This window comes from Pholcus phalangioides, unplaced genomic scaffold (genome assembly GCF_987345545.1).
Source record: "Pholcus phalangioides strain wild (caught in Gottingen) unplaced genomic scaffold, Ppha-v1.0 ptg000011l_1, whole genome shotgun sequence".
NCBI lineage: Eukaryota > Metazoa > Arthropoda > Arachnida > Araneae > Pholcidae > Pholcus > Pholcus phalangioides.
In genome coordinates, this window is record NW_028301604.1 from 10,545,740 (window position 1) to 10,570,815 (window position 25,076).

The 25,076-nt window shown below is 35.4% G+C and overlaps 1 protein-coding gene across 2 annotated transcripts in view; it reads right to left on the reverse strand.

The window, feature by feature from the left end:
• Window positions 1–25,076, reverse strand: part of LOC149080035 (testis-expressed protein 9-like) — a 48,241-nt gene that overhangs the window by 17,060 nt on the left and 6,105 nt on the right. The window contains exons 1-9 of one of the 2 annotated variants that reach the window (XM_089238978.1): window positions 13,682–14,303; window positions 13,250–13,364; window positions 13,002–13,050; window positions 12,716–12,792; window positions 11,881–11,917; window positions 10,776–10,983; window positions 9,311–9,393; window positions 3,621–3,794; window positions 1,844–1,978 (exon numbers count right to left, since the gene is read on the reverse strand). In XM_089238978.1, the coding sequence (XP_089095104.1) occupies window positions 1,844–1,978; window positions 3,621–3,794; window positions 9,311–9,393; window positions 10,776–10,983; window positions 11,881–11,917; window positions 12,716–12,792; window positions 13,002–13,050; window positions 13,250–13,356 (870 nt within the window). In that variant the 5' untranslated portion in view covers window positions 13,357–13,364; window positions 13,682–14,303. Of the gene's footprint in view, window positions 1–1,843; window positions 1,979–3,620; window positions 3,795–9,310; window positions 9,394–10,775; window positions 10,984–11,880; window positions 11,918–12,715; window positions 12,793–13,001; window positions 13,051–13,249; window positions 13,365–13,681; window positions 14,304–25,076 lie in introns of those variants that run through there. The other variant, XM_089238979.1, reaches the window with a different exon arrangement.

Sequence of the window (25,076 nt, forward strand, 5' to 3'; positions counted from 1 at the left end):
AAGTTTAATGATAATATTCACTTTTATGCATTGCAAAGTCATTGCCGCAGTAATAAACAATAAATAGAGTTGAAACGGTACCTGTGTAGCGTGATAAACGTCAGTTCTACACGCAGCAAAAGAAACATGTGTAAACTATCAATGCAGATGTCTCAATGCAGAAGCAGAAGTCTCACACCGAGGGGTTAGCGCACCAACTCCTTTGGTGAGATCTTCTTTGTCTGCGTCCGGCGCCTGCGTTTATGGTACTACAGGTAGCGTTCCAACACCATTCATGGGTTTTCACTGTGCCGATCAATGCATAAAAGTGAGTTCCATTTGAATTTTCCAAAATTTTGTTGCTGTGGCTGCATCCGCGAGAGAGCTAGTTTTTCTTTTCGTGTCGCAAGAAGCAACGCAAGCACTTCGGCCCCCGGGGGGGGGGGGAGATTTGAAAGCTGATATAGATTCGACAATTAGGGTAAGGGGCCTACCACGGTTTGTTCTTGATTAATGCTGGTAGCTGTGTGTGTGTGGTGGCCACTATCGGAACTATGAAGCTTTCTCCTTCAGAAGTTGTCTGTGGCAGCTAGACGCACCTGTGTAAAATAACACAGGTGCGTCTGTGTAGCGCAAAGAAAATTACTTTTCTTTTGGAATTTTCGTGTACGATGAGTTAATAAACATGTTTCATTACTTTTAGTACAATCAATAAGGTTCGAGTGATAATGTCATGTCATTTGAGGAAGTGATAGTGACTTTAATAGGATACATTTTGCAGTAGTTTGCTTCTTGGTTTGAGATTCGATTCCGAAGTTGAAGGCCGCCATGTTTGAGAGTTAGGTTGTTCCCAATATCGCCCACTTGAGTGTTCCCATTATCGTCCTAGGCGATATTACGAACACTTTCGAAATGGGTTTTGTTTTTCTTCAGATGTCACATAGAAAGACGCGGGACGAGATTAAAATGGAAGAGGCAGTAATATCGGTAAAATATGAAGACATACAACTATTGAAAGCATCGGAAGAAAGCATCGTTATATCTAAGAAAAGTGTTAAAAGCGTATGATAACTATATTTCTAAAAGTACAAAAAAGCTTTCTTGTAGTATATTCAATTTTGTTGTCTTAATTTTCACGTTTAATAAAAAAAGTACGATCATAACACAAATTAAACTTTATTTCAACTCATTTAAGACGTAGGCGATTTTAGGAACATGTAGTCAACGATATTAGGAACATGTAGTCAACGATATTAGGAACATGTAGTCAACGATATTAGGAACATGTAGTCAACGATATTAGGAACATGTAGTCAACGATATTAGGAACATGTAGTCAACGATATTAGGAACATGTAGTCAACGATATTAGGAACATGTAGTCAACGATATTAGGAACATACTTTTTTTAATAGGGAAATTGCCGCGGTCACAAAAAATTTTTTTTGGGTGCGTTAAAATTATTTGTTGCAGTTGTAATTCAGTTATCAGATAGATAATAGGTTAGAATTACTTTTAGACAAATGGAGCATGTGAGTTAGTCCTCTGATTAAAATATTGGCTTAAGTGGGAGATATTTGGGCTTCCCCCCACCCTATAGTTCATTTTCAACATTAATGTATATGTACATATTTTACGATACTCTGTGGACCAAGAAAAAACATCGTTGTAGAGGGATTATTGTTGTATCGAGAGGCGGTAGTTTAACATTAGTCTGTAGGCCTTTCCAAACAAGACTTGAAAAAAAATATCGTTGTATTGAGGGATTTATCGTTATATCGAGTATTGTTGATGTGAGGTTTCACCGTATCTTATTTTTACAATTTACTAAATAAATATATAGGCAAGTTATTAAAAAAAGTACCTTTGCAGACTGTTTTGCTATGCGTAAATCAGATTTGTACTTTTCAATTTCCTCCAAAGCTCGACTTAGCCGCGCTTCGACAGTTCCTTTACTTGCAACTACCTGCTTTTGTCCTTGCTTCAATAGCTCAACTTCCTAAAAAACACGCACACATATACGTATATATACTGCATATATATAGGAAAGTACAGATATAATTATATAGAATATTAATAGTTAAAGTTACTTTTTTCAAATGCATTGCAGAACTTGAAATTAGTTTTGAATTGAACAGAAATTCAGACGTTTTTGAAAATAAGAGAGTTTAAAAAAGTTGTGACCAATTTTGTTCCACCATGTCAACAGTTCCACTCTAATAAATGCAATACTCTAGAAACAGGACACGGTAGAAATTTGTATTTAAAACGATAAGAGAATACATAAAAACTTGAAGCAAGTAACAGACAAAATAATAACAGGTGAAGCAAAGATGTTACATTATCAATCATCCAGTGCAGGTACATTCATAATAATTCATGAGCACATTAAAAATAACTGCCACAAAACGAGGTAAAACTTAATGTACAGGTTACCAAAATTTAAATGTTGATAAATTACTGGATATATAAGTTCATATTCATGATAAAAGAATATTTATACTACCCTGCTGTAACCAGAATCGATTACTGTGTATAAATAATTCACGTAATTCTGGTGCAACGAAAATATACACTTGATGAAAAAATAAATAAATGAATAAATAAAAAATTAGGTTTATGAACTTCTCATTTTCCATTGGAAATTTGAAAACATAAGTTATGTGTTATATACAAAGATGCATTTTTTTAAATAAATTAAAGACCAAAACAATGACATATATGAGTTTAAAATGTTTTAGTTTTTTTTTAACCATGTTTTTTTTTAAACATGGTTCACAAGATTTGATAAAAGGATAAACACTTAACTGAGTGTTGCGCAGGATATTGAAATTAATACCTTCTTAAGGTATCCGATTACCTTTCTTAGCAATTTTTTATAAAATGGGTACTGGAGTGAACTTCAATAACATTTTTTGATAGAAAGTGTCTCGAAATGGTGAAAACAATAAATTTTAGACTACGTATGCCATTTTCTATGAAAAAGTCATTTTTATGTCTAATTTTAACTGAAATTAACTGTGAAATTCATGTAATATTCGAAATACAATTGCAAAGTATTCTATCAATGAAATGTTTTGTTATTTTCACAGTACATTTAGCTAGTAATGATGCAGGTTATAACTGAAATTTAAAGGATTGTATATTCATAAGTTTTTTATGAATATACAATTTTATACTTAAATCTATTGATGTATGTGTGAATTTTCCGAAATTTCATTTGACATATCGTATATAAAGCAGAGTAATTAGACAAATACATGCGATAGATCTTAGATTTTAGTTCATAACCTTAACAATATACGGCAAAATACTATATTAAAATTTTGTAACGATACAATGGATATTTAGAAATCATATTTCAAACTCAAGTAAAATGTCAAAAATCGCATTTGTCCTGAAAAGGTGTTTAAAGTTTTTATTCACAAAATACTTGATGTAAAAACTCAACACTAAAGTGGGCATAACTTCAGTTCTAAGCGTCATATAAAGAAAACAACGCGTTTTGGAATCACAAAAAATGGAGCTTTCATAACAAAATGAAAATAATCGATATTTTCTTTCAAAATGGCGTCTTAAACGTAGTCGGACACCTTAAGATAAATAGATAAGAACCTAACATCATCACAATTGGGCATTACCTTCTTCAGAGAAGCACACTGACTTTCTAACTTGTCTGCACGAGATCTGTTGTCATCAGATATTCTTTGATATTTCTCTACAAGTTGTTGTTTATTGGAACTTTCCCTGAGAAGTTTATTTCTTTCTTGTTCGGTTTCTTTTAGTCGTTTTTCTAGCAGCAAAATCATTTCTTCCTGCAACACAGAATTATCATATAAGTATATTTTTAACATGTGAAATTCAAAAGAAATGCATTTGGCAAATTGTAACCTTTATTATTTTTTTATTTTTCAACTTCATCTGAAAGAATATATATTTTTGCAGTTAATAATTGTGAAACTGATTTCGTATTCCATAGCCCATCGTTTATTAAAATCACTTTTTTTCCCAGATGTAGGAACGTATTTATATGGATGAAAAATTCATAATTGTTCTATACATTATACTTGTAGAGAGGAAAAAATGGAATGTTTTTTCATTTTCAGTTCTGTCAGTTCCCTTGATGCTAAGTGATTGCAGTAGAGATACAACATCAGATGATGTCAACATCTATATCCGACAACATCTATATCTGGCACTGATGGACAATAAAATATTTTCTCACCTCTCCTCTTAAGGAAATTCTTCTTGGTAAAAGCTTTTGTTGGGCGAATACCACACTCTGGAAACTTTGCTTTTTTTAAAACAAATTTGACTGAGAAATAACCGAAGGTGAATGGAAGAAAAGAAATGGATGAGTGTTGAAGCACAGAACTACAAAATTTAAAAAATAAATTGTATTTAAAATCAAAAGAAGAAGAGCTAAAAATTAGTGTAATCTGGGTATTTCAAGGTTAACTTCAACTTTTATACTGTTCCGAGGTACGCGATCTTTTTTATTTCAAGGTACATGATGTTCAACCATTTGTGAAAAGTATTTATAACCACAGTGCTTGGTATGACTGAGCACTTGGTATGGTTCATCAGGTGATTGCATAGATTATAATTACTAAAGATAGTTTAGTGGTCGGCTGAAGTTGGTTTTCTGTGGTTCCCAACTTCAAGGCGCAAATGCGAGCCGATCTCCCCGTTAAAAAGTCTCGCCACAGAGAGCAACAGTCCTACAACGATAAATCATTCAATCATAACACTTCACTCATGGTTAGAAAAACTGGTGGCAGATGGCAGCACTACACATAACAAGCATTACAGAGAAACAAAAAACTTCACGTCAGGTTTCAAAACACGTACACGCACATTCCCGTATGTACCGATTCGTTGGGGCTTCCGCAGGGGGGGGGGGGTGCATGTGTGGTGTAGCAGTAGTAGGTAGGGCCTCCAAAAAATGGCTCGGGGATCCATGATGCTCTTAAGTCAGCCACCTCGTTGGGCAATTTGCCTGTTGTGGCGTTGTATTTGTATTTGTATACTTGCAATGTTGAGAAGAAATGTGGCAAATACAAGCGCACAATCTTTTTACTGAAATGTGCCAATAGCAAAATCTCTGTATCTCTATCAAGGTCACAGACAAAGAGCTGAAAGCACATTCAGTTGTGAGCTGAAGTATTTCTAATCTCTTGCACACCAAAAACATCAGCTAAAATGCATTATTATTAAAACTATTTCAAGTGTTTCAAGGTTTACTATGGTCAAGATACAACTATTTCCCCTATTCTATGCAAATAAATTGCCAATTTTATTAATAAATAGTTTATTAATAATTAATTACTAATTAATTAATTACCAACTAATTACGAATACATACAGTGTATGGTTTTATATAAAAGGTTCTATCTAGAAAAGTTTGCCTTACATTTTCCTGAAGACTTGGATTAGTCTTTTTTCCAGAGTCTGCCATTATTTTCTCGATATCACTAAAAATTTTATAAATAGATAGATCTATCTGGTCGGTTATCTCTTTTGATTTTATGATTTCTAATTTATAAATATTTTCTTCTACGTTTATAGTCTCTTTACTGTAATAAATTGCCCATAACGGTAGTAGCCAGGGGGTACGCTCGATTTACAAGTAGAAATCCCTCCTTTTCTAGTTCCCAGTCTTTTATGTCACTTTTCAATGCAGTTCATGATCCCTTATTTTTTTTTTTTTTGTTTTGGCAAAATTTGAAAATATTTGAAAACAAATTCAAGGTGCCAAAAAAATGAGACCAGATAATAAATTCACAAGTTTGAATTTCCTTCCGAGTTTCACTCAGTTTCTTTGTAGATGAACTTAATTTCAGAAATGTTTTTGATTTTTTTAAAGCAGCGGATTGATTTTATGAAACGGAAATTTTATAATGTGATTGATATTGATTTGATTTCGTTTTAGAGATATGATTTTATAAAGCGGCTGATTTTATTAACCAGTGATTTTGTTTGCGTTCGAAACTGTATTGTGTTTTGCATCTTGTAGTTATCATAACATTTGTCAGAATTTTTTTCTTGCTGTGCAAATTACATGTAAGTCATAGTCATACTAGCATTGGTTCAACTCTGATTGAATAAATTAAATTTGGTAGATTTCGACATGAAAATTAGAAGTTGTTAAGAGTAAAAGACTAAAGTAATATAAGTAAGGTTGTGCAGCGGCCGCGGGACAGAATGACAATCGAGCTTAGGATGTTGATCTTCCTACATTTAATTTATGCTTGGAGACTCTCTGGAGCTCGAAGTCCCAGGGCGTTGCCTTGGTTGCCCTTCGTTATTATTATTCCTTTCAGGAATAATACGCCTCCAAAGCAGTAGCCTTCGGATCTCCTCCCCTCGAAGACTATGGCCTCGGAGACGCAATCTCATTTTATCTATTAAGTGCAAAATAAGATAGAGAACGATATACGTATGGGATAACACCTTCAAGTCTATTGTTCAACCACTTTGCCTCACCCCCCAAATGCCAATTGACACCATCCGAAATAAATTTCTGGCAACGGCTCTGATCGCCTCAACGTCCGTTTCTCGGCTTGAACGCGAGAGAAAAAAACATTACTTTCTTCAGCAGAATCTTAACAAGCGATGGAAAGTGGGTATTATAGTCATGAAAATTACGCGTAAAAAAAGTAATACTCATACTCGGAAACAGGTGCTCTACTTACCCACGTGGGTAAGTAGAGCATTTGCTCAGGTTTCTATAATTTCCAGAGCCCCCAAAATGTAAACAACATATATTCACGGACTAACCGAATATCTCTGATAAAAGTTTCAGGCTGGCCCCATAATTTCTGCTTTTCCCAGGGTCCTTTCATGCCAAAGTTCAATCCTGATTGTAATTAAGCAATTAAAATAGTATGCATAAAATGTGTCAAAAACAGATTGAAATCCAATGAAAGTGTTGCCATCTGATTGGTGCTACTGCCGGGGAATAACATTCTTTCCGACCTTCTTCCACCTAGTGCAGTGGAAATTCATGCAGTGGTTCTTAAACTATTTGTCTTTCGTGGCTCCTTTGTCCTAGTGAACTTGTTTCCGCGGCTTCCAAGAATAATCTAACGAAGAACTATTCATGGACTGAACAGGCACAAATCAATATTGCCAGCTTCCCGCGACGCCTCTGACAAAAGTTGGTGACGCTACTAGGAGCCGCAATTCACACTTTGAGATTCATTGACATAGTGTAACGAATGGCGAACAAGTACCGTCAGAAACTCACCGAACTGAATGAGGTAATTGAAAAAAAAAAAACTCCTGGTATGGTCAAATAGTAAAAGTGTGATCAGTAAACTGGAAAAATCCAAAAAAAAAGGGGCGCTGTAGCTCAGGTCGATAAGATACTCACCTGAAGTATCAAAGGATGTTTAGAGGTGTCACGAGTTCGATACCCGGTTCGTCCTTGTCAGAAACTTTCCTAACACAGGAGTACAACAGAAATGACGACACGACCACAGAAAAACATTGTACCGCAGGGAGTCCCACATCGAGGGGTTAGCGCACCAACCCTTCGGTGAGTATAAAAAAGACTGCCGTTCGGAATCGGCAACAAATTGTAGGTCCTGGTCTAATTAGCCCTCGTGTGCAGAAAATGACCATGGTGCGACAAAAATGATCAATGATCGAAAAATCCAAATCGCTTGTCGAAAAGCTGCAAAAACTAAAAGGGTCAGAATAAAAAATCCTTCAATACCCACGCATTCTTCAGATACTAATTGGTATATCCTTTGGATTTTTCATTCATTCGGGTCTTTGCAGAACATCATGGATGACAAGAAGTTAAGTTCTGTGTAATGAGAAATATCGCATAATATTCATTGAAGGAAAAATCACGTAGTTTCTCCTGAAAAGGAATTCACAAGCATAATTCGATAGTAATTGCTTGTATGTTGTTTTCAAATCGGGCATAAACAGTTGCAATTATTCACTACAGTAGGACCTCAATAGTTCGAACAACAATTGTCGAGTTTCGGGTTATTGCAGCCGAGGTATAGATCAAATGAAAATGGAACAGTTGTTTTAATTGGTTTTGTTTTGTATGAGTGTGGCGGAACTTCGTGTAGAGGTAGAGCGGGAGGTAAGGAAGGAACGTAACCTCCACTACGGAATGGACTTGTCCTAGGTAGTCACGCGGAATCACGTGATATGTGCTGGAGGTCGACCGACAGTATCGTCCAACAGGCAATCGGTTGTTTTTTCAATTACATCCGAGGTATGTTTGCGAGTAAAGAGGAGCAACGTGGTGATATTCGTTTTTCAGTGGCAGAAGAAGTTGGAGTTCGTGAAGTGCAACAGCAAATGAAGGCAGTGTACGGTGAACGTGCACTGTCATTGACTCGTGTGCAGGAATGGCACAAGCGTTTCCGCGAGGGAAGGGAATCTTTGAATGATGATACGTGCGTGACCTGGTCAAGTCACCTCGTCATCTCTGACGCTTTGGTGAAAGAAGTCGATCGGATGGATAATCAACCAAAGCAGACGCCGTATATAATAAGGGACATCAGCAAGAAGGAGGGGGGAGGGAGTGCGATTTGGTTCCGTTCATGCCATCATTAGAGAGAAACTACTCTGCAGGAATGTTGGACGATACTGTCGGTCGACCGCCAGCACATATCACGTGATTCTGCTTGACTACTTAGGGCAAGTCCACTCCGTAGTAACGGTTACTTTTCTCACCTCTCTCTCTACCCCTACACAAAGTTTCGCTACACTCATGCAAAAATAAACCAAATTATAACAACTGTTCCATTTTCATTTGACCACCCTCATACCTTGATGGAATAACCCGAAATGCGAGTCGAGTCTTGACAATTGCTGTTCGAATTATTGAGGCCCTACTGTAATGAGTGATTGATAATGTTTATGGCAAATGTTTATGCTGGAAAGACGATGTCATTATCAAGTACAGGGTGTCCTAACATGTACTCAACGTCCGATTTCTGCATATTCTGATATATATCATCGAGAGGAACATTTTGATAAGTGACACGGAGATCTCTTTGATATAACGTCATAGTTTATAGATTATCATAGCCATAGTAAAATTATGACGCTATAGTTAGAGACCCCCTCACGTTAAATATACAAATGCTCGTCTCTACGATTTTTATTGAAATCCTCGGAAATCAAACGCTGCGTACTCATTGCGGCATATTGATGCGTTAACACATATCAGAGTGTATAGCTTGGATAAAATTCTGAAACTCACTATCATGCATCTAAAAAATAGTTACCTACTTTATAATATACATATACTTATAATATACATATGTACAACACAAAGTTTGTGAAAGTATAAAATTACTTTTTCAACGCATTCCTGAATCACTGTCTGTAGTTCATCTCTTAGCACTCGCACCTGAGCGTTTAGAAATTGAACAGTGACCTCTGAAATATGATATAAAAAATTATAACTCTTTAAATCTGCATCATTTTTATATTCATATAGCTTCATATTTTTTCAGTAAAAGTTGTAAGGATGGTGTGCGAGCGCAAAGCAGTAAATGTCGTGGAGCTTCGAGAAGGTAGGAAGGTCTCATACAATTCATTTTATAGCAACAAAAATTAAAAAATATATAAATATCGAGCATGCATGAAACAAACTATGAAAGCTTCTTAATTTACTTAGACACTATTGTAGTACAGGGTGTCCCAAAAAACCACTTGTGAATTTTCTAAAAAATTAGAAACAAATTCCAAAAACTTATTTATTTTTGTTCTAAAATTAAAATAAATGTTCAAAGTGCCCTCCCCGAATTTCTAGGGCGTAACGATGGCTTTTCGCTCGCTGTGTCTATCTTTCGGGATATTGTTTGGATCATTACGAAATCGCTTGACTATTCGGTTAATTGTTGAGTTGGAGAGCACGCGCTGTCCAACAAATTTCTAAAGAAACAGTCTTCTTACTTCTTTAACCCTTTGGTTGCACGAATAGTCACAGAAATGTCTCCTATATCGTCTCTCCATATATCGATATGGCCAGAGTTGGTGTTTGGTAAAGTAGTATGCGGAGCCAGCTTTTCTCCGAATTTTGATATCAGAAAGAGAAACAGTTTAGGAAATAAATCCTAACCCCCCCGTCTCTCTCTCTCTCTCTGCGAAAAAAATCCCCTTTTTTCAGTTCAAATTTTGCAAAAGGTAGATGTAATCAAACTCAGACGTTGCAAATTTAATAGAATCGAAAGTGGTGATACGAATTCTAGGTTCGAACCTACTGTCACCGACAAACTAATTATTGAAGACACACATTCTACTACCAGACCATCCTACGCGCAACCATCCAATACAGTACAAACAAACCTGGCAGAGAATAGAGAAATAAAAAAATCCAGAACTTATAATTCGAACGCCATCTATTTCTCACTTTAAGAATTATATTTTAAAAAACAATTAAAATCTTTAGAGGATGAGTTTTAGCAGATCACCACACATATCATCTACATAGATGATGGGAATGCATTAAGGATAAAACGATTTATTGTACGGAAAATAAATTTCGATAATATTACGACACAGTTCCAAGAAAAACACCATGCTGACGTACACTCCGGCATGCGTTTTTTTTTAACATTGCTACTGGGCTCAGTTCGTTACGTTGACACTCACATTACATACTTCAGTGCTGAATATGGCGGTTTCTTTAACGTTTCTTACGCTTGTCTTACTAGAATGCAGAATAATTGAATTCCTGATATAGTGGTTTTTTGGGACACCCTGTACATTAATTCAATCTCAGATCGTAAAGATAGGAAATATTTAAAGTATCCCACCATCAGTATAATAATCAGGGATTTCATTGAGCAGTCCACTCAAGGATCCACCTTCTTTCAAAAGAAGTGGAGTGAGGGAAGAGTTTCGACCAATAGTTGAAGGAGCATTTAATAAACGTTTGCGTTCTTGTGATAAATCTCGATGCCTGGCCAGTAATGATGCACGTCCTTGATATCTTCTTGTGGGTTTAACACTTGCAGCAACAGCCTGTAAACAAAATCTATTAATGTTAAAACAGTTTTAATTTGTATGTAATTAGATACTTTTTCCATGCGAGATAATCTAATTCACATGCAATCGCTAATAATAGGGCATCTAAACAAACAATGGAATTAGAACAAGATAGATATTTATGAAAAGACCGATTCTGTAACAACAGTTACAGAAGCATGATTGGAGTTACGCAAATCATAATTATTAGCGGGTGTAGAAAATTTTGTTGAAGCACATCGCTCCTTAAAAACTCAAATTGCCAGAAATATTTTAGAACATTGAAACCTTGATAGCAGTTGAATAATAATTATAATCTGAAACATAAATATTTGACGGTGTTAAATTCAAAGTTAGCTTTATAATATTAGTATGGGGGTTGCTATAGTTATGAACGACTTCCTTAACGTAAAGCAAACGATACTGTTAATAACGTTGGATAAATATACACGAACAGCAACCACTCGTAAAGGTATCAACGTGAACATTTTGTTGACTTCGTAGTTAAAGAACCCTTCTTCAACAAATTCACTCAACTTAAAACACCTGCAGCTCATTTTCAAATATTAGCTAAGTATTGAGACATTAAACGATGCGAACGTTAAGATAACTTTATCGATTGCGTAAGTTTTATGGGGTTCAGGTCTGACGCCAATAAATTTGAATGCAGTTGTTCGCCCAATTTATTTGCCTTAGGAAAAAAGCTGTTTACACAAAACCGCCTATACAATTTAACAACTAATAAAAATATATTATGTCAATCTTAAATGTTCGCTATACGTAATTATAGTTCTTTCATGCTCAAGCAGGCTATTTTGATAATTACATTTACTCAAATAGCGAAACGGATTTGAGTCCCAAATCATGTCTAATAAAATCTCTCTAAAAACATACCTTTTTTAGCTCCCTTTCATCTATAACGGGACTTACCCTAGATAAATAAAAAAAAAATCAAGACACCTGTAAACTGAATAATTTCAAGAAATTTTAATAGTATAAAGTATGCTATTGATGACTTAATTAAAATACGTACTTGATTCTGATGTAGGTAGTGAATGTGAAAGTGTGAATATAAGTGTGAAATAATTTATAAACTACAGCATTTATGTTTTGAAAATCAAATTAATGTGAAATTATATAATTTAATGGATGCAACTGTATCAAGAAATACAATATAAATTTTCTGGTTTGCTTTCTTTATTATGAATCACAAAGTAAAAATTCAAAATAGCCATGTGGATATACATAAGTATATGTGAACTTAAAATTTTCATAGTAATTCAGGTTAAGTGGAAGATTTCATTAATAATAGCAATATTTGTACGTCTATGTAATAAAAATATTGAATAAAATTCATTTTCACTCCTTAAACCAAGGAATTTTATTATATCAAGAAAAAAACTCAGGTGTTCTTGCTGAAATTTGGCATCGCTGCCGCTTCATTAGCATATCATACAGATTTTTGGTGTGTGTGTGTGTGTTTAACGAAATATCGGTCAAAACTCATAAACGTTAAGAAAGTTATGTAAATATATAAGTAAGTTTAAACTTCATCAATAAAGCATTATCATTTTCTGAGTGAAACAATGATTAACGAAATTTTTTATAAGATTTAGAGCAATAGTTCAGGAAACAGATCATGGTTAATGCTGTGAATGGTGTATTTTGTTTCCTGATTTCACAAATATAAAAATTTGAAGATGAACTTGAATAATTATAAATTAAATACCTTTTAGATCCTTCACTACTCGCGCTTTTCTTAGCATGTGCATCCCCTTGTTCAGAGAAAAGATGATCGTTTTGTTCCTGTGAAACAAATAGTAAAATATGTTGGTAGTTCAAGATCATTCTTTCATTATAAAATGATTGCGCGAAACATTCGTAAACATACATTTGGGTGTACGAACATCGAGAACACATTATTTTAAATTTAATTATTATTATTCTTTTTTTCATCAGTTACGCCTGTTTATTGTTTGTTAGAAACATTTCAAAAGACAATTGTTGAATATTACCAATTCGTTATCTTCTTGCTCAGGCGAATCATTTTCAGAATCTTCGTCCCTTAAGAAAATGAAAAAAATCTTATAAATTAATTAATAGTAGTCTTATAATTAAAATAAATCTTATCGTTATAATTTGCATTATTTGACAAATTTAAAATAAAAATTCATGTTAGATTATTTAAATTAATTCGAGAATTGCAATTTTTAATACTCATATAAAGCACAAAATATAGTCACACAGAAAGATTATGTGTTACCTATTATCTTCATCCGCTCTACTCTCCATTTCTCCACTGGTTTCAGCTTGAACTGAATCCTCACTTTTCATTGTTTTCAATTTGCTGCGTGAACCAGATGCATTCATAATGAGCACTGTGAAAATAAAAAAAAAACCAATATACAGCTGAATTTGTGGGAAATGTGGAATGGAAATTTCATGGTATTTCGCAACTGATGCACCTGAATGAATGAATAATGCAATTGATGCACCTAGTAAACAAGTGGAAAACTAACAAAGATCGGTGAAAAAAATTACGAAAAATTGATTTTAAATCTAAGAGTTAATTAATATGCTGCAAACATGAATACATACATTTCTGATTTACATTAGATGAGTTTAGTTTTGCTTTTTTAATAGCAACACAATAACTATAGAAAACAATCACGAGAAAAAAAAATTAAATTTTTACCTGTTAATTAACTCACTTCCCGCGGTAAAACGCTGCGGGAAGTTCCATTTCGTGAAGTTGCAAATAATCCTGCACAGTTGACAGGATCTTTATACAAATAAACAATATATCCCTTGATGTTTGCTTTGAAATGAAATATTTGTTGAGAATGTTCACAAACGGGTTTATGTTGCATAATCCCAGTATCCATATAAATGCAGTTTACGTGTCATTTTTTGTAGTCACTAGATGACTTGGAACGTAGAAATCCCAACAGTTTTCTAACGGACTTGACAACTTTGTTTCGTATCAAAACTCGAGAAAGTGAGCCGCTAAAATCCACGTAGTCACGGGCTACTAGTTTCGTTCCGTGATATGCCGCAGCGAAGCTCTTAAATATTTATCAGATGATTTCGGTAGAATAATACAAGTTTCTTATTTGTCACAACGCACGTTTCAAACTTGAAATGTTTCGAATGAGTATTCAAAAATTCTATCACTCATTGGAAGAGAATTCTCTTTGGTATTCCCTAATAACTGTTCCGATTCTTCTTCAGGTAACAATAAACGAGAAAGAATTCTTGAACGATGCCGCCATAGAAACCGGCATGCGCTGTTTTTGGAGCAGCATGGCAGCTTAGCTGAGCGCATGCGTTTCGACACGAGAAACGATTAGTTGCGAAGTCGGGAGACAGTGTTGAACTTATTCCAAGAGCAGCGCTTCACGTTCTCATTATATGAGAAATCATTGGCGAGAAATGTGCACCGTTATGTCAATGGATGCAAACTTCCGATGGCTCGTTTCCTCATCGTGTCTGAGATCAGTATCTGGAATGGGTACGAAGTAAAAAAACAAAGGCGTAGAGGGCGGATGCGAAAAAAATAGGTTGCTCGCATTAAACATATTCCGAAACATGAATTCCAAGCACCTTTCTCAGTTGACATGCTACATTGAACTCGGTTTCATACATTATGTAGATGACTCGCATTAACGCCAATTTTCATTTATTTTCGTATCCATTTCATTAAAAGGTCTTATAATTTAATATCTTCTGCCAATTTTATTTTTGCGTTTTTATTTTTATTTGGAAATTAATATTTTTTTTCATACATATTGATTATTCTCTTGATTCAACTGATATTTGCTGACGAGAATGAGACAATACATGAATACAGTAAGGAAGAAAATACATCGTATTGTGCTTGAGTCCGTATTGGTTTTTTTCAAGTCGAATTCCGTTTTAACGAAGACCGTGCGTTACAGCGAAAATCTCGTTGAAACGAAAACTTTTCTAATCCTTAAATAACTTTACATAAGAACAGTGTGTTGCGAATTCCTATATTATGAAATGAAAAATCCGTTATAACGTATTAGTTGTTTCTGAAAATCAAAAACACAAGTTTAACAAGTTTCTGGGGATAGAAAGATTGCTCTTTTATCGCTTGGGGGAAAAATTTTAACTAATACGGTGTGCCAAAAAAGAAATAAAATGTGTGGTAAAATCCAGTGCCACATGTTAGGAATGCTTCATATTTCTTCTGTTTCAAAATGAGTGGCCTTGAAAGGAAACTGTTTTCGATTAAAGAAAAACTTAAGATCACTTCTGAAGTTGTGCTGGAGTGAATAAAAGCAACGTGGAATTAACCGCTTCATGTACAAGAGTTTGGCAAGAAATATGGATTATCTCTATTTCGCGAATCGGTGATGAATATGGTAACATTATCCTAACCGCACGTTAGAAAAACGAAGAAGGGGGAAAGAAAAAATATAAAAGGAAAAAGTAGAAAAGAGTTTTTTTAAGAGTTCTCTTCTCACCCTCACCCTAGTGTTCTCTTTCGCTCTTACATGCATATAATAGAAAGATACATTATATGTGTGGGAAAAAAAAAATCTTCCATAGATAATAGGGTTGCTATAAAGCATGGCGATGGTTAAAAGAGGAGAATGAAAACATAGAGAATTTGTTTGAATTTATTCCATTGAAGTTCGGACGTAATATTACGCCCGTGATCGTAAAGAGGTTAAAATACGGCATATCTCCATCTACTCTTTCAACATTTTGAAAAATCGGACTTAAGTTGGAATTTCAAATTCAAACAAATTCAAGCTCTACGGATTATGTAATCCCTTGGGCTAATACATAAATGGTAATATATATGTTTTTGTATATTGCGTCTGTATTGTATGTATGTGTTTTTGTTTTTGTGTGTATTATCTATTATATGTTGTATGTGTGTGTGTGTGTAATAAATTTCGAATTTCAAACAGCAGTGATAGGATCCTATAGAAAAGAAGACTATATAGACTTTCTCAATCAGGACATTCATTCAAGATATTTTCTAGGAAACATGCGTGGTTTTAGGACATTCATTCCCGAAATTTGCCAGTTACCAGTCCACTCATATAAGAAAAGACTGGAATTTGCATGTGCTTTTGGATGTATAAGCTTTCGAAATTTTTTTAACGAATGTTAAAATTCGTAAAACCGGAAATTCCTTCAAAATGAAATTTCGTTGTAACGAAGGTATTGCTTCAGTCCCTTGAAGTTTGTTACAACGGGATTCGATTGTATTAGTGCTTCATTTGCCTCGGAGAAAGCAATGAACAATATTTTAATAACAACTAATTTTGTGGAAAAAAATATAAAATGATTGATATCAAATACTAAACCTTATAAATTTTTGAAATTGAGTTCAAAATATTTAAGAAATCTAAATCAATCTAATTTGCTTTATTATCGAAATGGTCGCTCTAGGTTGTTTTGTCATATAGTGCATAGGATTTCCATGGTAACTTTACATTGCACTTGACGGCAAGCGTTCCCCGTAATCCTGTTAAGATAGCCCTGTAGCCGCGGATTAATTAATTTTTTTTTCCAGAACATTAAAACTTCACCATATTCCAATGTAAATTTTTTTTTTTAAACACGGAGATGAAAAAAACCTTTTTTTTATGGAAATAAGAAATCCTTTATACCAGTGTTTCTCAATCGCCGGGCCGCGGCCCGGTATTAGGCCGTGACATCATTCATACCGGGCCGCGACTGATCTGCCGTTTCCTTTTCCCCCATTCATGTTCCGTTAATCATGTGTTTGACCGGGCTTTCCACTTACAAAAATGAATGAAACCGGGCCGCGGGCTTCCAAAGGTTGAAAACCACTGCTTTATACAATATAAAAATATCCGTGTTCACATTTTTACATTAGGGGCCGTTCAAGTATTACGTTATCATCAATGGGGGGGGGGGAGAGGGGGTTTCCGATTTGCTGACTTTTGATGACAAGGGGGGGGGTTTGGATAATGCTTACGTCATCAACCACCCTTTATGAAAACATGAGTTGGATTCAGAGGGGGCAGAGCTGATGACGAAATTTTGCTGACGGGGGGGGGGAGAGGGGGTCAGCGTTTTGCTGACTTTTGCTGACAAGTGGGGGGAGGGGGTCAAAAATGGCTAAAAATTTGCTTACGTAATACTTGAACGACCCCTTAATAAAGGTTTAAATGAAGTTGTTTTTTCTTTTTTAAAAATCAAAAATGTTATTTTATAATTTTTAAATTCAAATGCAATCTATGAGATCAAAAGACTACTTCACCAAACCTGGCCATATCGCAATTTACTGCCATTAATGAGATCGAAATGAAGGCGCTGTCTATCGGTGGTCGCCTCAAGTTCGTTAGGAAAAAAAACTTACCTGTATAATTCGTACCAAAGAACGTGACAGCAACCTTCACGGGGATAGAGGAGGATCTTACCACCACGCCACTCGATCAAGAGGATGGAATGGATTATCCACTCGATCAAGAGGATGGAATGGATTATCCACTCGATCAAGAGGATAATGAACAAACAGAACATCAACTATCTACAAGTAAATGCCTTTGCTGGACAACTGTGTGTATGGTATATTAATATACGACTAAATGATTCTTCTTGAAGTTTTTTTCATTACTTAAATTTACTAATCAAAATTGGAATCGCTAAGACTGAAGAATTCACTTTATCCCTGTATGTGGCAGTGTTTTTCTCATTTATTATTATTCCCTTATAATATTCAAGTAATTGGTCATGTAAAGTATTACGTCAGCATCGATGTGGGGGAAGGGGGCTTCCGATTTGCTGACTTTTGATGACGGGGGGGGGGGAAGGGGGTTTGGAAGATGCTTACGTCATCAACCACCCTTTCTAAAAATATGAAATATTCTTAATGGTGTCTTACTCGGTACTTCAAAAACACGAGAAAAACCTTTTTCTAGTGTGCGGGCACCTGAACTAACATTCTCCCTATTGATAAGTCCTCTATAGAGCCACTTTAGTGATTTCTAAATGTTTCGCAAATCCAAGAGATATGTAAATGTGTTCGGGCCGCTCTAGCGCTCTGGAACTGCGCAACGCATCACTCGAGTGATCCGTAATTATGCCGCGGATCACTCAAGTAATCTGGGAACGTGCAGCGGGTAACTCGAGTGATGTAGAACCGCACTGGGGGCCGCTTAAGTGCTCTAAAACTGTGCCACTTGTCACTCAAGGGATCTCTAAATGTGCCACGGATCGCTTAAGTGTTTTGGAACTGTGTCGCGGGTCACTCAAGTGATCTGTGAATGTGCCCCGTGCCTACTTGAGTGATCTGAAAATACGCCCCACGGGCTGCTTAAATGCTCTGAAATTGTGCCACGGGTCATTAAAGCGATCTGTAAATGTACCACTTAGTTCATTTTTACAAAATAAGGTTTGAGAGGGCAGGCCACATCAGTTAACCCCCACGGACACATTTGATCCACGGGGGTAAATCCATATATGGTTTAGAGCAGCGGTTCTCAACCTTTTCTGACTCGCGGAGCCTTTTTCAGTGAATAATTTCTCTGCCAGAGCCCTGTTTAACTCGAGGAGCCCTTTTTATACATTATTTATATGGTGGTACCCTTTAGGCCTCTTTTTTTGTTTGTTTATCAAATTTATTGATTCATTTTATTATTCTCGAGTGGCCGCGGAGCACCGGTTGAGAACCACTGGTTTAGAGGGTGGGTCGCTATGCTAGTTCTTAGGCTTCAAAGAGCATTGAAATTAATAGAAATTGATTATAATAACATATAAAGGTATTTTTTTCGAAATTTTGATTTTTTTAAAACATTTTTTGCATTAAAAAAATAATTTTTTCATCGTCTGGGGGGGGGGGGGGGTCCCGCGTACGTCTCTAATCCCACCAATATGCATTAGGAGGTGGGGAGAGCTGACGAAATTTTGCTGACGAGGAGGAAAGGGTCAGAGTTTTGCTGACAGAAGGGGGAGGGCGTCAAAAATGGATAAAAATGTATTGACGTAATACTTGAACGGCCCCCCCCCCCATCCGCTAAAGGCATTGTATATTTTGAGCTCGTTTCGGCATTGATGCTTCTAAGCAATTTATAAACATTTGATTTTTACTTGTGAGCTGTTCATGAAGTTCCTATAATTACCCGCAGAATGGCTCAAAGGTTCACGTGTCTCCTATTTCTTGACAAGCCAAAAACAATAACGATTTTTGACAGTTGCATTTTGGAGGGAAATACCCATGTGGGGAGGAGACTTATTCCTGCGCATTTTTCAACAATGATAGAAAAGTAAGTTGGCAAACAATAAATGACATTTTTAAAGTATTCAAATCTATGTAAATCACATATATAAATACAGTAAGTCCCCTGAACTGTAACATCCTATAGTTTTTAAATATTGACAATTAATTTTTTTGTCATGTTATAGCATTCAAGGTACCACACATTTGCCTAATATAACCCCCCTCCCCAAATTTTTCATCTCTGGATATTTCAATAATAATGCGAGAGAATATTAAAATGAAAAGCCGAGCATGCAACTAAAATTTATCCGTCAATATAAAAAAAATTAACACAGTGACTATGCTCATTATGTTGGTCTCTCTATGATTGTTTTATTTTTCTACAAAATAATCTTGAAATAATTACAGTATTTGAAATTTCGGTGATTGATTATATGCAAGTTCTTTAATCATCTATGGCAATGGTGCTCCGTCCATGGTCCAGGAAATCTCTGAATGTGACTCAACAAGCAATATATTGAACTAATAATATAAATACATAACTTTTTCCAATATTTTTGTTCATATAAACTGTCATTAATTGCTATATACTGTTAACTTTCAAGTTATTTATGTATACTGTTTTTCGGATAAATTTTGAGTGCTTTTTGCCGTAAAAAATATGAACAAAAAACTTTCGTATTATTTGTCTTGGAATGGTTAGTTTGACTTTGAAGTGTACACATCCACCTATCGTTTGTGTTTTAACAGTTATAATTATGTAGTATTTTAACATCCTAAAACATTTCTCTTGCCATATATGGCTTAAAACAGTTATTTTTTTCTCCAATGTCACCCGAAATACACAGAGAAGGGGGAGGGGGGGAAGAGAAACCCCTGATATGAAAATTTCCATCAATTTTTTTTCAATGTTTCACTTTTTCGAAATTCATTAGCCTTCTACATAAAATTTCCCAAGAAGTTGTCCTGACATCTAATTGATTAATTATTTACAGTGATTTAGGTTTACGTTTCCTAAATAGGAAGCATAGTGGGATGAAATAATTTTGGGAAGAATGTAAAAATCATGAAATCATTGTTGCATTGGAGTCACTTTAATGGACAGCAAAATTGTTGATATTTTCTAGGACAATCTTTGTTGCTTCCCTACAAGTTTTGGAATAGGAGAAAAAGCTTTTTGTCTTTTTTTTGACGAAAATATTATTTCGGTATACCTAAAAACAAGGGACACTTGTATTTATTATTGACAGTTAACGATCATATCTGGGTTATACGCCGTATAATTATTTTGTTTTCGGTAATGGTGGGGGCCATTGAAACTATTCTACATTGTAAGACAATTTTATTTAACACCGCCCGTTCGAGTTGATTTCTTCAGAGCGAAAATTTGGAATACGTTGTTTCGATTCAAGTTTTCGCGTGCTGTCGAGCGTCAGGGAGCATTTCCTCGTGGTCCGAGCAAATGTAGGAAGCTCTGGAACGAGTTGTCAGAGCACGCCATCGTCTCATTAAAACACCGTCGGTTGCGTAGCAGCAAAATATAAAATGCTGTGGAAGTCATTCTCATATGAACGTACTGAGAGTAAGCGAGCGAGTGAGCGTGTGTATGATCGCACTACACAGTTACCGCTGACCTAGTTGTGGATGATCAAAATGTTCCACCCATATGGTTTCCTTGAATAAAAGCAATTACGATGGTGGTGGCTTTGGAGGACGATGGTATTGAGCCGCCGGGACTCAAGCTACTATCGATTGGAGAGGCCCCATAGTTAGGTTGTCAGGGAGATGCTTATGTTGTAGCTGAGGGTGTGCTCGCGCGGAGCGACAGAGAAAGCTAGGCATTATCACTGACACAATATACCCAACAACACCCTTACGCGTTCAAGAGTCGGTGTCCACGAAAACATTTCATTTACGATCCTCTTTCATTTGGTAGTGAAAGCATTCCGTGAGATCGCAGAACTATCATATCTGTTGAGATGTCTGAAGTTACGCACGTGTTTTATTTCATTTTTTTTTATATTTTCGATGCTTTTATTTCTTTTCACTAGTTTTCTCACTTTTTATGACAAAAGAAAAGACAGCAACTGTTGGGGAAATAGGAATTGGAGTACAGGGAAGGCAAGCTCGCGTGCATCAGCATTAAACAATGCGAGTGAAGGCTCTGAAATGAAGCACATTCTACTCCACTAATACGTGACACAAATAACTTAAGGGATAACGTGACGTATACAACTGACCGTTTCCGCATCTTCCCTCTCTTTTTTAACTTTCTGAGTTAACCGAAATCTTTCTGCAAACTGATTAATCTAACGCTTCCGAAAACGGGTGTGGTTTTTACTTTACGGGAAGTGTCTTAAAATATATTCGAAAGGAAGTAAAAGAACACGCACACATGGGTGCAAATACACACATGGGCAAAATTTCTTACAAATATCTGACTTTTATGTTATATTTTTACCTTGTGAATTACTTAATAAATATGAATTCTCTCTCTCGATTAACGTGATTAGATTTCACAGAATTCGTAGTAATAAACTGAGTACAATAAGCTTAGCGTAAGGTAAATTTGTATAACTAAAAAAAAATTCAGAAAAGGTCCGCCCTAACTTGAATAACAAATTAGGTGTGAGTTATTTAACCCTTTATTTGGCAGTGTTGCTCTCAAAAGTAACATTAGTTTCTTAGATTTTTGAAATAAAGGCATTTTATATTTTGAGCTTATTTGCTAAAAAAATTGCGTGTGCCATTGAAATGAAACTACCACAGGTTAAGTCTGTGACCGAAGAGATAAAGCTTTTAAAAGAGATTAAATATCGGTTAATGGTGACGCTACTAGAAGTTGCAAACCCTTCAGTGATAAGCATTCAATAACGTTAAATAAAAGACTAATTAAATAAAATCTAAAAGATAGCTTTTTTCTTGTTTGAACGCAAATGATCATGATACATGCTCCATGCATGACCTGAGATCAAAATAATTCGGATGAGATTATAGCCTGGTAGGAAGAAACAAGTTTCAGACTTGTGATCCTAAAAATGTATACTTCAAATTTATCACGCTGTTTGGATCACTATTGTTGAATGACACCACTATATTCTTTTCCCAACATCATTACACGGTACTATTTCATTTCAAAATTTATCGCAAACATTGTAACAGAATCTGATAGATGAGCTTAAAATATAAAAATGTCGAGGAACTCACCTTAGTTGTTCCGACGGCAGACGCTTTAGACAAGTTCGAAATTACGTTAAAAATTAACTGTCAATAGAAAATGTATCGATTTCGCAACGAAGCGAATGAACTATTGGCATTAATTTTTATTGTAAATGACTGTGCAAACTTATATCCAGTCCAGTATTGAAGGCTTGGTGTAATGAAACCAAATGAAAATTAATTAAAAGACGGTTTTTGGAAATATGACCCTTGGGTACTTTAGATTTTAGAGTGTATTACTTTCATGAGATTTTAGTTTTTCATTAATGAACTTAATTACTCTCTAAACCCGTTCACGCCCGTATTATTTTAAATTCTGAATTTTGCCAAGATTTTTTCAGGATACATTTGAAATGTGTAGGAATGAACATTTCTGAAGTTTTGTCTCATTCTGATGTGTTGAATCAGAGATATGTAATATGTCCTATAAATAGGATGCTGGGCGGATGTGTAGTCCAAAAGTTGAAAACGGCAAAATTAACGGTTTTTGCCGTTATCAGCTTAAAATTATTTTTCTATTAGTATTATCGGTATTTCTGGTCAACTTAAACCATAAATTGCCGAAAACTAGAATATGGTTGTTTTAAAAAGTCAAAATCACACTCGAACTAATTCTTGAAAGAACTTTGATAGAAATCTTTATACAGATGGATATGAAAAAGTAACATTTACTGGAATTTTGTGAAACATATGGCTGATGCTTTGTAACATTACTTTAGAACAGAGGGGCTTTCCTTTTCACAGAAAAAAATCATCTTCTTTGTATACTTCTAAATGGGATATTCTTCGTAGCCTACAAAAGGAAGGGGGGCTGACAGGGCTCTATAGCCTTTTCTTCCTAAACTATAAATTCATTTTGAAGAGGAGGCCTTTTTAAAAAGCTTGACCTAAGTGTCCGACTTCACTGTGAGGGCAATAGATAACCCTTTTCTGTGCAGTCTCTCATACTATTAAAATTACATATTTCTTGGATGATTCTGTGGACTATGGCCTACCAACAATTCTCTTTGCACTGTACTTAAAAACCCAGTTAGAAAATTGTTGCCTTGTCTCTCTTCATGCCAATAAAAAAATTCCACGTTTCTAATATTCACTGAGATATTTGAATTCGCAAAATACAGAAAAAGTTTAAAAAAAAAAGGCAGCAAAAACTATATATAACGGAAAAAGATTTTTACCCTCATTTTTATGATGTTTTTCCCAACTTTTCTCCGTATTTGAATTCAAATACATTAGTGAATATTGCACTTAGAAAAATGAAATTTTTTTGTTGTCACCAGAAGAAATAAGGCAACAATTTTATAATTGGGTTCTTGAGCACAAGGTGACAGTATAAAAAAGTAAATTCTTTTTATTATAATAACTACACAACCGTTTGCAATAGGAATGACCTATTTGAGTTTTGCACGTTATTTGAATACCTTTCCTTACTGGAAGTATGCCTGCAGGATCAACGGTTCATCAGTAAAATGCGGTGCGTGCTGTTAGCCCTAGGGGCGCGGTAGCCCAGGTCGATAAGATACTCGCCTAAAGTACCAAAGGATGTTTACAGGTGTCGCGAGTTCAATACCCAGTTCGTCCTTGTCAGAAAACTTTCCTGACACAGGGGTACAACAGAAACGGCAATATGACCGCAGAAAAAAATGGGAGTCCCACATCGAGGGGTTAGCGCACCAACCTCTCGATGAGTATAAAAACAAGCCTGCCGTTCGGAATCGGCTATAAATTGTAGGTCCCGGTCTAATTGGCCCTCGTGTGCAGAAAATGACCGTGGTGCGACAAAAATGATGAATACTATGGAACTTATGATGGCAATCCAACTCAAGTGTCAGAAAAGCGAAACCTAGAAACACGCGCGTATAACAAGTACAAGTTCTCACTTCTGTATCATTTCCGCTCTGCCGGAGAGAAGCAGCACTTTTTTAGAATATAACGGTCAATGATTTGTCGTACACAAATTTCATATTTCTAGAAATTCTGAATCGGCAATGAATTGTAGGTCCCGGTCTAATTAGCATTCGTGTGCAGAAAATGACCGTGGTGCGACAAATTAATCAAATGATCAGCTCTGCACCCTGTATTAGACGCTGGGTGTTAACGGCTTAAAGTTTTTCTATAATTTAAAAAAGCGTGCAGCATTATATAAATATACATATGCTGTGAGTAATAATCTGGTAAAATGATCAGAAGAGAAGTTTACATAAATTATTATAATGCATTAGTATATATGAATATTGTATCATAACTTCAGAGTTTGTTTGCTTGGTGAAAAAATTCCCATACACACCATTGAAGTGTGATAGTATCACACCATTAGTGATAGCTTCTGAGAAATTAAATAATAAGAGAAAAGCATATTCCATTAGTCGGAACTAAATTATAGAAATTAGTTTCGAAATCTCTTTGCTTGATTACACAAAAAAAAACCTTGTCGTGTTTCTGTTTAAGTATCAAACAATTTCATTATTTTGACAGACGGCTAAAAGTATTCCCAGATGGTGGTAGGGGAAAAAATCAACGAAAAAATACAGAACATAACTATAAGCAGCTGTGGTTGGTTTCACAACAATCTAACAACCTACAAAGTAAATGAATACAGAATCTTCGCCAAGGAAAAACGTTGCCAATGAATAACAGGAGAAAT